At 44.8% G+C, this 13,818-nt stretch overlaps 1 protein-coding gene across 1 annotated transcript; it reads left to right on the top strand.

The window, feature by feature from the left end:
* The first annotated feature begins 76 nt into the window (after nucleotides 1-76).
* On the top strand, nucleotides 77-12,527 carry alg11 (ALG11 alpha-1,2-mannosyltransferase). The gene is made up of 5 exons (XM_083632424.1): nucleotides 77-138; nucleotides 1,704-1,925; nucleotides 4,883-5,254; nucleotides 8,049-8,614; nucleotides 9,547-12,527. The coding sequence occupies exons 1-5, from the start codon at nucleotides 92-94 to the stop codon at nucleotides 9,828-9,830; spliced, it is 1,491 nt and encodes a 496-aa protein (XP_083488550.1). The 5' UTR covers nucleotides 77-91; the 3' UTR covers nucleotides 9,831-12,527.
* Nucleotides 12,528-13,818: the final 1,291 nt, after the last annotated feature.

Genomic DNA, 13,818 nt, shown 5'->3' with positions numbered 1-13,818 from the left:
CGCCAAAGATAAGTAATTGCCGAGAAAAAGAAGTTGAAAGGTCAACTTGTGTTGTCACCAAAGGCGATGTTGCTACTTCACTGTTGGCAAGATGTCCGGCCACGACCAGCTGGTCCTCTGTTTATGTGAATTGACTCGGTAAGATACATGACAACATGTTTTCACATGTAATAGTTAATCATTTCGAAATTGTTTGAATGGATAAACTGTTATGTGTCGAGTTTGAAAGTGTACATTTGGTGTAACGTTACTGCTTTGGCAAGTGGATTATTCCGATACAGTTAGCCTAGCGTTACCTAACACCGATAAAGTCAGGTTTAATGCGATATACTTGATAAATACAATTCGTAGTTTAGTGGTTAATTAGCAGACTGGTGGTTGCTAAATAGCTTGCAATAGCTTGAAAGGGGCAACTAAATAGCATATTATTTGTGTTAACTGTATGTTTATGAAGACCAGGCTTTCTACATTCACTACCATTATCCACCCTAGCAAACAAATCACTAACGCTATCTCATGGTCCAAAATATCAAACAATATTATTACAACGCTACCCCCCATAGTGTCAAGTCAAGTGAAGTGTATTTGTATATAGCCCTAATTCACAAGCATGTCTCAGAGGACTTCACAGAGAATATGTCTAGCTAAATCTAGCTGACACAACAATAGCAAATTACAGTAGTACTGACAACATGATTGACCAATAGTAGAGACTAGTGATAGTGACTTGAGGTGTCTTTGGTACATAGTAGTGAGTTTTTCACGAGTTTACTTCATTCTACTATACAGCAGACACTTCACCAATAGTAACTTTTACTGTGATATTTGTATAGTATACTACAGGGATGTGCAGAGCCCAGTATTTTTTGTATTTGTTGGAGACAGCAAACATTTGTATTTGTATTCAAGTAAAAGTGGAAATAGGTGTAACAATCCTGTTTGTTTTGATTATGTTAAAGTCAGGGGTGTAGTGCTGTGGGAGCGCAGGAGAGCGGAGCACACTTTTTCCCCAAGGGTTTGTTTTTACAATAGTAAAATAGGGGGAGTTGTTCCTCGTATAGGTTCTCCAGATAACACTACAGTACACACCTGGTTAAAGTGTTAAAATAAGTGTTCTTCAATCAACTATTTTGCGAAGCAGGGTTTCCACAGCGGGTCTTAAACCCCAGCCTGCCAGACCACAGGTACAGACAACTCTGATCACGTGACTGTACCACACAAACAAACAGACCCACAGACCTGCAGCTATTTACACATCCATAACACGACTGATAGCAGAGAAAACAAATAAATTGTACCAATCTAGCTAGCTGTTTTAGTGAACCAAGTTTTACATGAGACCTTGATTATTTTTGAATTGCTAAATGTCAAGTTGCATGAAAATTGTTTCATGCAATTTGCAACCTGCAACTAGTTGCCTGAAAGTTTCACAGTGTAAAGCCAGCCTTAGAGTACTAACTTACCATGTTCGTTTTTTTAAATTATTGTAATCTGTTAATAGTGACATTTTAAATGTAGAATCTCGTACTCACTACTCACGTTTTTATGTATACGCAGAGAAAATGTTTGGTCATGGAAATTTGGTTTAAAGTCATAAAAAAATCTTTGGTCAAAATGTGTATGAACCCTGCAATGTATCCTGCAGTTTTTACTCTGAGCTGTGTTGAAGTGAAGTCCTCTCCTTTGTCTATGAGTGTTTTCAGGTTGCTGTGGAAGCTGCTGCTGCCCCTGGTGTTTGTGTGTGTGCTGCTGATCGCGGTGCTGGTGTTGTTGGTGCTGGGCATTCGCCTGTGGCTGCAGACCAACAGGAACGCACGACGGGCCAGAGACGGCAGGCCCACCGTGGCCTTCTTCCACCCCTACTGCAACGCTGGCGGCGGGGGAGAGAGGGTGCTGTGGTGTGCCATCAGGGCACTGCAAAATAGGTAACATTCAACTCAGACATTTGAGTTATTTTGGGCAATGTTGATGATGGAGAGGGTCACATTTTTTCCCCTCACTACCGCAGGGCCAGATTGTGACCGTGCACTTCCACCAGCAACCCCATCACTCAATTAATCAATTATAGCTACTAATTTGATGAACAGAAGGACATATATACTGGTAGTAGTCAAAGTTTACTATACCAACATTTCTATTTTGACCACGTGCGCAGAAGGCTTTTTGGGGTGATTCAGTCGGGAACGGATCATGGATAGCAGTGATGATGTAATCAGTGATGTCATCAGTGATGATGTCATCAGTGATGATGTCATCAGTGATATCATCAGTGATGATGTCATCAATTGATTGAGTAAAATTGTAGCCTTCCTCAGTTGCTCTAAATCGGCCTTTGTTATGCCATTGCTGAAGCAGGTCCTCTGGCATGAGACGCAGGGGTACAGAGCTCCCCGCAATGTTAACCTTGAAGTAGACTCAGCCCTCAGTCTTAATCCGTTTCACTCCTGTAAGACTGAGAATATTACTATTTAAATCTTTGCATAACGTTAGGTGGCGCTGTTGGAAGCCTTGCATCGGAGAACCAATCATGAGTGTTGTGGGCGGGCCTGCTTTCTGGGGGCAGTTCTCATGCAGAACCGGTGTCTCGCAAAACATCGTCGCATTTGCGGAGAAACATATTAATCACTCAGAAACAAACATAACCTGTTAACACATTGAGTGCCAAGGACGTCTGTGGACGTCCTAAAAAAAGTAACGAGGAGTGCCAAGGACGTCTGTGGACGTCCTAAAATCATAATTCATATTATTCCATAATTCTGCTGTTTAAGGTCGTACCTAGCCAGTGAGCATGAATCCCTTCAAGGGATCACACGGCGCCACCTTAAACATCGTCACGGGAGCTGCGCCACCCACCTCAGATCCTTTACTTTGTACAGGAGACAGCAGGGAAAGACGTGATCAAAGTGGAAACCGATGCATGCTTCAGCCAGAGCCGTATTGATTGCTCTGTCTGCAGCGGAGCGGACAGTTGGCTCGGCTGCATCCGTGCCCGCAACTGAGCTCTTCTGCTTATATCTATCTTCTATCTATCTGTTTCTCCACATGATTCCCTGCCAGAAAGCCAGCACCCGAAGCCGAACGGCCAAGCCCTTTTCGTTCAGTCGCGTTTGGCACTTCCTTGTTGCGCGCTGGGATCTGTCCGGGGCAAAAACGGAGTCCAGACTCTGTGCGTGTGGGGAGGAGCCCGCTGCTCAGAGGTGGAGAGGGGGAGGGGAGGGGTGGGGGGGTGGGGGGAGCAGGCTGCACAGAAACCACACCATGTCACTACATCAGAAAACACCAGCCAGAGTCAGTGAATGTGCTCGAAATTAGAGTGCAAAAAGTATTCATAAAAGTCACTATATCTTGAAAAGTAAAAAAAAATGGCAGAAAACCCTTGAAAGTGCACTTCTTACAGAGGCTGTCATTTCATAATGGAACTGTCTAGAAACAAAATTTCTTCTTTGGAAGAAGCAGGAGTGTTCAATGTTTCATTAGAGTCCAGCCCTCTCAATATAGCTCTAATAGAAAAAATTCTATAGCTGTTTTCAACTGAATGGAAGTGAATCTGGCACAGGCTCCAGACAATTTTACTGAAGCGCTGTGGCACTCAATGTGTTAATAGGACGTGTTTCATCCGGCCCCGGCGGCTAGAGGTCTTTCCCCAGCGATAAGCCAGACTCCTGAGGCTAACGTTACAGAGCCTGCTGATGACTCACAGTAGCAAGCGGACCACTTCCGGGTAGGAAACATTATTGTAAAATAAACAACAGGTATAAACTCTCTTTGCAGCACATCAGTGTCTTGCTATATATTTGAACTATGAAACATTGCATTGCCGCTACCAAATAAAATTCTAATAATAAATGTAGGCGTGTCTGCTGCCGGCCGTTCTCGCGGGCTCGGACAGACAGTTTCTGACAGTGAAATTCCCAGACGTTTGGTGGCGCAGCTCACCAAACGTCTGGGAGCCGAGACTAACCTTGAAGGCTAAGATGGCTTGAAACAGTGTACGATTTTTCTTTGCTTCACTTCTCTTGATTACTGTGACAGTTTGATCATGTGTCTTTCTTTTTTGCTAATCTGTCATTGTGGTGTGTTCTGTTATACCGTATACGCACGTGGTCCTGGGCCCAATTTTCCCTTGTTCATATTCAAATGCATTTAGTAAGTGTTGGGCTACCCTATTGAAAAATGCCACCTTATCTGTAAAGGGGAGACTCGTTGGCACCTAGAACCCATTCTCATTCAGATATCTTGAGGTGAGACGTCAAAGGGACGCCTTTCAAAATGCTCATGCCAGTTCACTCGCCAAAATGTAGCCTAACTTCAGAGCATTATTTAGCAGCCTTCCTGACAAGCTAGCATGACATGGTTGGTACCATTGCATGCCTTAGCCAATGTTCTTTAGCACATATTTAGAAGTATAGCAGGAATATGATGTGAACATTCCAGTTTAGATTGACATCACACCAAACATCACCACCAACATTCATTTGATTATTAAATGTGATTCTGTTTATGTGAGCCATGTCGTAATATATCGATAATAATCAAAATAAATCCTTATGATTATCATATTTATTTCAACCATATTGTCCAGCCCCCCTTTCACTCAATACAACCTGCCTCGGTTACTACTTAATTAAAAAAAATACACCAACAGCAAAATAGACCTGTACTGTAAATGCAAGATACATTACAATAGCTGTTTTTTTAAGGTGTTTTAGGGTGGATTTGGCCTTTAAACTTATAGATCGCCAAAATGATATGGAAGCAAAAATATTAAGTGGAAAGTTTCAGGCCTTGGATTTTGTCTTCCTGGAAGGGCCAGGAAGACAAAATCACTCCTGTTAAATGTTGGTTTGACTCGACACCCATCCTAACCCACACCTGCACACAGGTACCCTGACATCAACTTGGTGGTGTACACGGGGGACCAGGGCGTGACGGGCCAGCAGATCCTGGAGGGGGCGCGGCGTCGCTTCAACATCGTGCTGCCCCGCCCGGTACACTTCGTGTTCCTGAGGCACCGGCTGCTGGTGGAGCCCGGCCTGTTCCCCCACTTCACCCTGCTGGGCCAGAGCGTGGGCTCCATCTTCCTGGGATGGGAGGCGCTGACGGAGTTCGTCCCGGACCTCTACATCGACTCCATGGGCTACGCCTTCACCCTGCCCCTGTTCCGCTACCTGGGCGGCTGCAGTGTGGGCAGTTACGTCCACTACCCCACCATCAGCACTGACATGCTGTCTGTGGTGCGCGAGAGGAACCCCAGGTAACACCAAAACACGAGTCCGAGGCAGTTTAATTACCATTTGTGTAGAAGCCACATTGGAATTGGGGTGCAAGAGGTTAAAAGCACATAAATCACACGGACGACATATAAAGGCAGTATATTTAAGCAATATATCACGAGAGCAAGTGTGTTGTGGTGAATATATCCCCCTGATCAGTTGTTATCCCACGAGGCCGCAGGCCGAGTGGGATAACAACTGAGCAGGGGGATATATTCCACAACACACGCTGCTCGAGTGCTATATTGCTTTTATAAAAGGGTTCCAAGTATAATAATATAATAATAATAACACTATAAGTCCGACTGGCATGGTATTCTGAGAGTCAGTTGAAACACTACTGTAAGGCGGGACCTCTAGCAAGAAGATAGACGTGCGGGTGATTTGATTGGATCGTTCTGGAGACTGAAGTTGACATTGGCCAATCCTGGCGCTTGGCTGAGAGCTTTCTGGAAACCCAGGCAGCTCGAGCGCAGCGTTGCATTCTCAGGGCTTGCCCGACACCAACTAACGTTACGGGGTTAAATGCGGAGTTAACAGCCTTTCTTTTGCAAAGAAGACATTAGCCCGCATCTATTCTTGTACAAAACATCATTTTCTGCGAAGTATTAGTAAAGTTATAAGCGAAGATCGATTCACAAGGATCTGACAGCTGTCTCCGCCATTTTTTTTTTCTACGTTGTCATTTGAGGTAAGCCTTATTATTACTCTCTTAGTAAGAGAGTTGCCATGGCAACCAATAACCCATGGCCATGGGTTATTGAACTCGGTTACTGGAATTATACAATGGCTGTGAACCAATCAGATTGCTTGATTTGAGAGAGCCATTTTATAATAAACAGTAGCACTCACCTACCATCACGGAGACCCGGGTTCGATTCCCGGCAGCGGTACTTCCGGCTTGGTCCGACGTTCCTACAGACGCAATTGGCCGTGTCTGCGAGTGGGAAGCCGGTGGGGTTGTATGTGTCCTGGTCGCTGCACTAGTGCCTCCTGTGCCGCCTCTGGTCGTTCGGGGGGAGGGGAACTGGGGGGGAATAGCGTGATCATCCCACGTGTTACGTTCTGCTGCTCAAAGTGCTCACTGTCAGGTGAAAAGCTGCGACTGGCACATGTATTGGAGGAAGCATGTGCTAGTCTACAACTCTCCCCAGTTCAGTAGAGGGGGTGGAGTAACGACCGGGACAGCAGGGGGAATTGGGGTACAGTACAATTGGGGAGAAAATGGGAGGGGAGAAAAACGGAGTAAAAAGAAAGAGATGCTCATGCATGGACAGGTCAGACAATCACTAGCTCCAATTTAAAGTGCAAGAATTTAGTGCATGTTTTAAACTGCATAAGCTATGCCTAGGGGCACGATCTGATTTCACCCAGTAACAGTTGTTCCTGGACCAACATTTCCCCCGAACTAATTTGATTGGTCGCCGCAATTGCTTCTTCCTTCAAATGTGCGGCAAGTAAAAAAAATGTGGTTAAGATTAGGGTTAGGGACGGGTGTGCTGGGTCCTATGGCTTAATGGATAAGCTGCGTGCCTTCCAATCTGAAGACACATTTTTATAAAACATTAGGTTTAGGCAAGTACAACTATGTGGTTAGGGTTTGGGTCTGGTCGTGGTTACATAAGAAAACCCTAATTTTAAACATCTTTTTTACTTGCCACACGTTTTCAGGAAGAAGCAATTGCGGCGACCAATCAAATGAGTTCGGGACGGGGTTTTGCTGACCCATACTAGGTCCAGGAACAACTGTTACTTGGTGAAATCAGTTCGTGCATGCGTAAGGATGCAGCGGTTAACCGGTTTCACTATTAACCGCAATTTAAAACGTCACGGTTAACCGCAGAGGCTCAACTACACCGAGTGTTTTGCTCTCACAACAGTCAGTTTAAAATGCCGTGCGGCGCACCCTGCAGCCGGAACGAGAGGAACGCAACGAAGCTCCGTCTCTGTGTCTCTTGTCTCTCTCGCTTCGTTTCCACACGCCATATTAAGCGGGCTATAATTGTCGGTAGGTACCAATGATAGAGCTTAGTCCTGCAGCCTGCTTCCAGGCAGTCAGACTAGTCCATCATCTGGTTTAAAACCAAAGTATCTCCAAATGAAAGACTTTCAGGAACAGCAACACCATTTTCCTGTTCAGTCTTGGTAGAGGTTTACTGTTTCTTTAACGTTGGGCCAATTCTTCTCCGCGTTGGTTGTTGCAGTGTTTTTCTATAGATGCTCTGTTAGGTTTTTCTCGCCCCCCCCAAAGCTGCCTTCTTCTCCATCTTAACTTGATTTTGGGTCACATGGGTTAGTGTTAGGTTAGGTTAGGTTAGGTTAGGGTTAGATTCACCTTTGAATGTTGCACATTCAAAGGTTGTGATTGTTTATCATGCATGATGGAAGCGCTTGGTACACGACTGAAACTTTGAGGGGAATATAACCCTTAATCTTAAATCTTGTTGAATTACTGGATTATTATTGCCAATTATTGGTAATTAATTGGTATTGGTCAACAACCCTATCAACCCCCCACAGACGGGATAGGCTAGATTGTAATTTTATCCTATGAGGGACTTATTGAATTATTGCCCCATTCAATTCTTATACACGGATCGATGTTTTACAAGCACACCTGCCTGTTGCTGCTATTTTCAGCCCAAGCTTGTGCAGAAATGTCCAGAAGAAAATACTAGAATTTGGTGGCTTTTGGTCTCATTTCAGACAATTTATTACGAGTTCATCACCATCAACCACGTTGCTGCTTACTAACCTCTCCTGCCATTGTCTTAGGTTCAACAACCAGGACTACATCTCCAACAACCTGTTCCTGAGTGCTTTCAAGGTGGTCTACTACTGCCTGTTCGCCCTGCTGTACGGCATGGCTGGTTCCTGCAGCGACCTCGTCATGGTCAACTCCTCCTGGACCCTCGACCACATCCTGTCACTGTGGCGCGCCCCCAACCGCACCAGCGTGGTCTACCCGCCGTGTGACGTCAGCGCCTTCCTGGACATCCCACTGGAGGAGGACGGGGACAGGAAGCGGACCTCCATCGTGTCCGTCGGGCAGTTCAGGCCCGAGAAGGACCACCGGCTGCAGATCAGGGCCTTCAAGAAGTTGCTGGACAGGAGAGGGGAGGTGCCGGGGGGCAGCGAGGCGCTCAAGCTGGTACTGATCGGCGGATGCAGGCACCAGGAGGACGAGGATAGGGTGCTGATGTTGCGGGGCCTGTGCCAGGAGCTGGGCGTGGCAGACCGGGTGGAGTTTAAACTGAACATCTCATTTGAAGAGCTGAAGAGAGAGCTGGGGGAAGCCACCATCGGCCTGCACACCATGTGGAACGAGCACTTTGGGATAGGTAATATATTGCACAGTGGTTAGAATGATCGTTTAGTTGTGGGCATCTGGGTGGCGTAGGGGTAAAAGCACTCGCCTAACACCGCCGAGACCCGGGTTCAATTCCCGGTAGCTGTACCTCCGGCTTGGTCAGACATTCCTACAGACACAATTGGCCGTCTCTGCGGGTGGGAAGCTGGTGGGGGCATGAGTCCTGGTCGCTGCACCACCGCCTCCTCTGGTTGGTTGGGGCGCCTGCTCTGGGGGAACGAATAGCCTGATCCCCCTTACACTACGTCCTGCCGGTGAAACTCCTCACTGTCAGGTGAAAAGAAGCAGCTGGCGACGGCACATGTATCGGAGGAAGCATGTGCTTAGTCTACAACTCTCTGCAGAGGGGGTGGAGCAACGACCGGGACAGCGGGGGAGAAAATGGGTGAAAAGTCTGAAGGAAAAAAGATACAAAAAAGAAAATATTGTTTAGACTGTGTTATTGGTCCCCACTGATCAGATTTTCATAAACATTAATGTTATTATGCATCATTGCTTCATTCTGGCATTTGTAAAAAAAAAAAAAAAAAAAAAAGGCCTGACAGAATATTTCAGAAACTGTTGGTCACAGATGCATCTCACTACTGTATTTCAGCATTTTCAAACGGTCATTGTTGGCCCAAGGGTGGCGCTACTATTAATAGGCATTGCATCAATTGTGGGGGCTGACATGTTTTCTGTTGCCTTGTTCAAATGTTATTTTAAATGATATCTCAAGAGGTTACATCCATCTGATCACAGCTCAGCTAGAAGCACCTATAATGATCATTAATCTCACTGGTAATGTATGGGTCACATCTGATAATGATAATCCAACCAGGCCTCTCTGTTGTCCAAGAGCTGACATCTTCAGTTCACATGATTCACTTTAAAAGACGCTCCCCTCTCTGCTGTCCCCTGCAGGTGTGGTGGAGGTTATGGCCGCAGGGAAAGTCATTCTTGCCCACAAGTCTGGCGGGCCCAAGCTGGACATCGTGGTGCCCTTTGAGGGAGGCCAGACGGGCTTCCTGGCTGACGACGAGGACAGCTACGCGGAGGCCATGGACAGGATCCTGGCTCTGCCGCCTGCCACCAGGCTGCAGATCCGACGCAGTGCCCGCCAGTCGGCAGCTCGCTTCTCAGACCAGGAGTTTGAAGCCTGCTTCCTGGCCGCCATGGAGCCCCTAATGGGGACACTTGAACGATGAGAGGAGGACTGCATCTTTGTGCGTACTGTAGCTAACCTGATTGTGGCTATCGGCCACCCCAGGCCATCAGAAGCACTTAGACTGGCCCGTAGGCTGCATTCACACTGTAGTAGGACAAAATGTGACGTTCTGTTCATATCCAAGTGTGAGCAGGCTGTTGGCATGGCTGTGTATGTGGCACAGATCTGATGTGTCCAGACAGGCATGTTGACACGGCTAACACATGGATCGTTAACTTTGTTGACGGCTCGGGGTCATTAATTAAAACCGCCAATAAGGTCAATTTGAAAGAGGAAAGGAGGCAGTCAGTACATTTGATCTTAACTTAAGTTCAGCCCCACATTTATTTTTTTATTTGTTTTGCTTTTGTTTTTGAGATTATATTGTTTTTGAGATTAATATAACTCTGATACTAACATTTGATTATATCTGTATAGGCCACAATGGAAAATCAGCTCTTTATCACATTTAGTCAGAAACTGTTTTAATGTAGCTACTACATTCAGCTATATCCTGTAGACATACTGGAGTTCTGTTAGTAAATAAGAGATTCTCCTGACAGTGGTTCCCAAACTGAGGTTGGTACAAAGGTAGTAACTGCATGGGGTATTTGAGAAAAAGGGAAAATGGAAAAATAACCAAATCAATCATGAAAATAAATGAGCCGTTCAAATAAATCTGCTCAGGAGGCACAAATTCCAATAACACTGCTCAAAAAAATGAACGGGAACAACAAGCAAGGTCTGTGCGACCCTCCAAGGAAATGCCTCCCCAGACCATCACTGAGCCACCATGCTGGATGATGGCAGCAGAACGTTCACCACGGCATCTCCACACTCTTCATGCTGGGACCCTACTGTTATACTCTGACAATTAAGTGTTCCCTTCATTTTTTATGAGCAGTGTATTTCACTCTATTTCCTATTTTGTAACGTTGAAAAGGTGGGTTATCATTCATTCATTGCATGATGCTATTATTGTTTTCTGCTGCACCTTTCTAAGCAAAACGTTGCAGTCGGGTAAAGAGGGTACTTGGATTCAGAAATCAGGGAAAGGGGGTACTGAAGCCAAAACAGTTTGAGAACCTCTGTCCTATGACATAATTCAATCTCCATCTCCAGTCATACATGTACTGTATGTGTCTATTATACTACTGTTTCCCCTTATTTTTTTTACAAGGCACATTCCATCTTCTTTGTGAGTCTTCCCAGTTTTGTTAAAAACGCCACCATGCTGTTATTGGACTCGGTGGCTTGGTTGATGCCCTATGCTATTGCTGCAGGTTCAGGCTGTATTGGCTGGGTTATGAGCAAGAGTCGTCCAATTCTTCTTCTGTGATGTTTTATGGCAGTTGGCATCCAAATTATGTTGCATTACCGCCTCCTGGATTTATTCGCCTTGGTACCCTCGGTGGCCCGCTCCAAGCCACCCAGAATCCCGAGGCGTCCAATTTATAACCTCAGTAGGGAAGGATCTATGACCTCACTGATGGTGTTACAATGTCTATGGGTATGACGACAGTGATTTATGACATCACCGATGTCAGTGATGATGTCACACTGATGACATCACAGTTGGCCACTTTCTTTCCAACCTCAGTAAGGAAGGATCACTGATGGTGTTCCCAATGTCTATGACAGTGGGTATGCCATTTTTCATTTCATTTATTGAGTTTAAAATTACAGGGACAGTGCACATTAATAAACATTTCTGTAAATGCGCCAGTTTAGCCAGCTTGGCTAATTTTCAACCGTAGTCTCTGGGCAGTAAGATGGTAAAAACTGCTAAATCATTGACCATCATTGATTTATGACATCACTGATGTCACACTGATGACATCACAATTGATCAAGTGACGTCACCGATGACATAATTGCTTGAGTGACATCAGTGATGACATCATCACAGTGACATCATCGGCGACCTGGCCACTTTCTTTCTTTTGGGGGGACAGACCCTCTTCTAGAGAAAGGTTGATGAAAGGATTTGGGGGAACAAATGAAACTTCCTGACTGAAAAATATATTCTTTGTGATATTGTACATTGACATTGTTACTTCATTTATTGTTTACGCAAACCAAAGTTGATGCTCTACATACCCAAAATGTGAAGTATTTTTGTTATTGATCCAATGGTAATGGGGGAAATTACAGCATATTGATGATTGTTCAGAAAAGATACCCATTCACTGTACTTGTAAATAGACTGATGTACTGTATTTGAATATACATTAGAAGAAAGGTCAGTACATTCCAAGGGCAGTAGTAGTACATTCCTTTTCTACTCCATTTGATTCTCCTAGTTGCTTTAATTCTCCTCACAGTAAAATCCTGTTCTGGGCTCATGATCTACTCTTATCAAACTGGCACCAGATGATCAATATTGGCATGATGTTGAAATGAACGACTGAGGTCAACTCTGTCACATCAAGTCAAGTTAGTTGGTGCAGCCCTTAATGACTGTTGCACCCACATAAAAAAATATAATTAATTGCACACATACAGATCTCCTTTCATACCCAGCCAGCTGGACTTAGTCATTACTAACATAATCTATAGCAGGGTAATTTATGGTGATACTCATGGGAGACATTAGCATAGGCTGACAGTGAGGTTGGAAATGTCTGTCTGATAATTGACCTGCCTGCAGAGCTCAGTACAGTCAACATTATGTAAAGTCTACTTGTACAATAAATAATCCAGCCCTTTTACACATCAGTGAGTTTTTGAAGTCATCACCCAAATTTCCATCACCCACAATTCTAAACATCCTTTTCCTTAGTTATTGTCATCTCTTAAGATTACATTACATTACAAACAGCGCAGTCTGCTATTGTGCTAACGCTGTTACTTCAGACAGACCGCATTGTAACAGCTAACGTTATAGACAGAGCTAGAAATGCATGTTTTTGAATGGAGTTTGGACACATGCTAATTCAAACTGAATAACGTTAGCATATGCTAACGTTAGATACAGCGATGCACAAAACAAACAAAACACGCATATTGTTGCTATGCAATGTTGGGGATACAGGCTCGCCCACTTTCGCGGCGTGACCTGACGGGCAGGCGTAGGGGGCGGGGCATCCAGGTTTGAATCTCAGTCGGAGTGCAATTGTTACTGAAGACGGATGTGCCTAACTGCTCTTAAATATTGAAGATGCCTGCATCATCAAATTTCAAGTTTCCCAGTTTCTTCAAGTCTGCACGAACCACCCTGCAGGATTCCAAGACAGGTGAGCCTTTTGAAAAATGTTTATTGAGACAAACCGTTTGAAAAATATTTATTGAGACAAAACATACTCAAAGCTAGCTAACGAGATATAACGCAATGGCGTTAGCGCAGCTGTTCTAGCTAGCGTTAGCTAAGTTGGAACAGCAAGGTGAATGCAGCCAGCTAACGTTACCACAACATTAGAACTTGCTATATGTCAATGCAATGTAAAGGCTGGCTTGGACTGCTGTAGAAGATGGTACTGCCAAGCTTAGCGAGTCGAGTTAACGTTAGCCCCGCGTTGGGGACTTGTGTCCATCGAGTTAACTGCCTCAATCAGCTAGCTAGGTGTTCTCATCGCCACCGAGGTCACCTGTAGGCTACCCGGATTTTATGCACCAAAGTCGGCCTCGATTAGCCAGGACAGACCCCTTGGCCTGGAGGTCACGTTACTTTTGCGTATAAAACGTTAGGATCCTCAGAAAATAACGTTGGCTATTTGAGTCACCGTGTTTATTGTTTTTAAAACGCCATTGTACAACAACCTGCACTTTGCTACGCAGTATCAATATGGATGTTAAACAGCTATTAACTACAATAACGTTAATCACCACACGTCCTCATCGTCCAGTAATATGGCATTTCAAAACAATGCGCCATGGTACAAGTTACAAACGTTAATACAAACCGTGCCAAAACAAAACTGCTAGGACTTTACATCTAAGGGTAGGTGTAAGATTGAAGTTGTAACTTGCATACATTGGAACTATTTCAC

This window comes from Poromitra crassiceps, assembly GCF_964638095.1.
Source record: "Poromitra crassiceps genome assembly, chromosome: 3".
NCBI lineage: Eukaryota > Metazoa > Chordata > Actinopteri > Beryciformes > Melamphaidae > Poromitra > Poromitra crassiceps.
This window is presented reverse-complemented; position numbering and strand designations above follow the sequence as displayed.

Excerpts from the sequence above, each read along its gene's own strand:
- alg11 (XM_083632424.1), top strand. The coding sequence starts at position 92 with ATGTCCGGCCACGACCAGCTGGTCCTCTGTTTATGTGAATTGACTCG. Across the intron at positions 139-1,703 it reads TGTTTATGTGAATTGACTCG|GTTGCTGTGGAAGCTGCTGC; the intron begins GTAAGATACATG and ends GAGTGTTTTCAG. Across the intron at positions 5,255-8,048 it reads GTGCGCGAGAGGAACCCCAG|GTTCAACAACCAGGACTACA; the intron begins GTAACACCAAAA and ends CCATTGTCTTAG.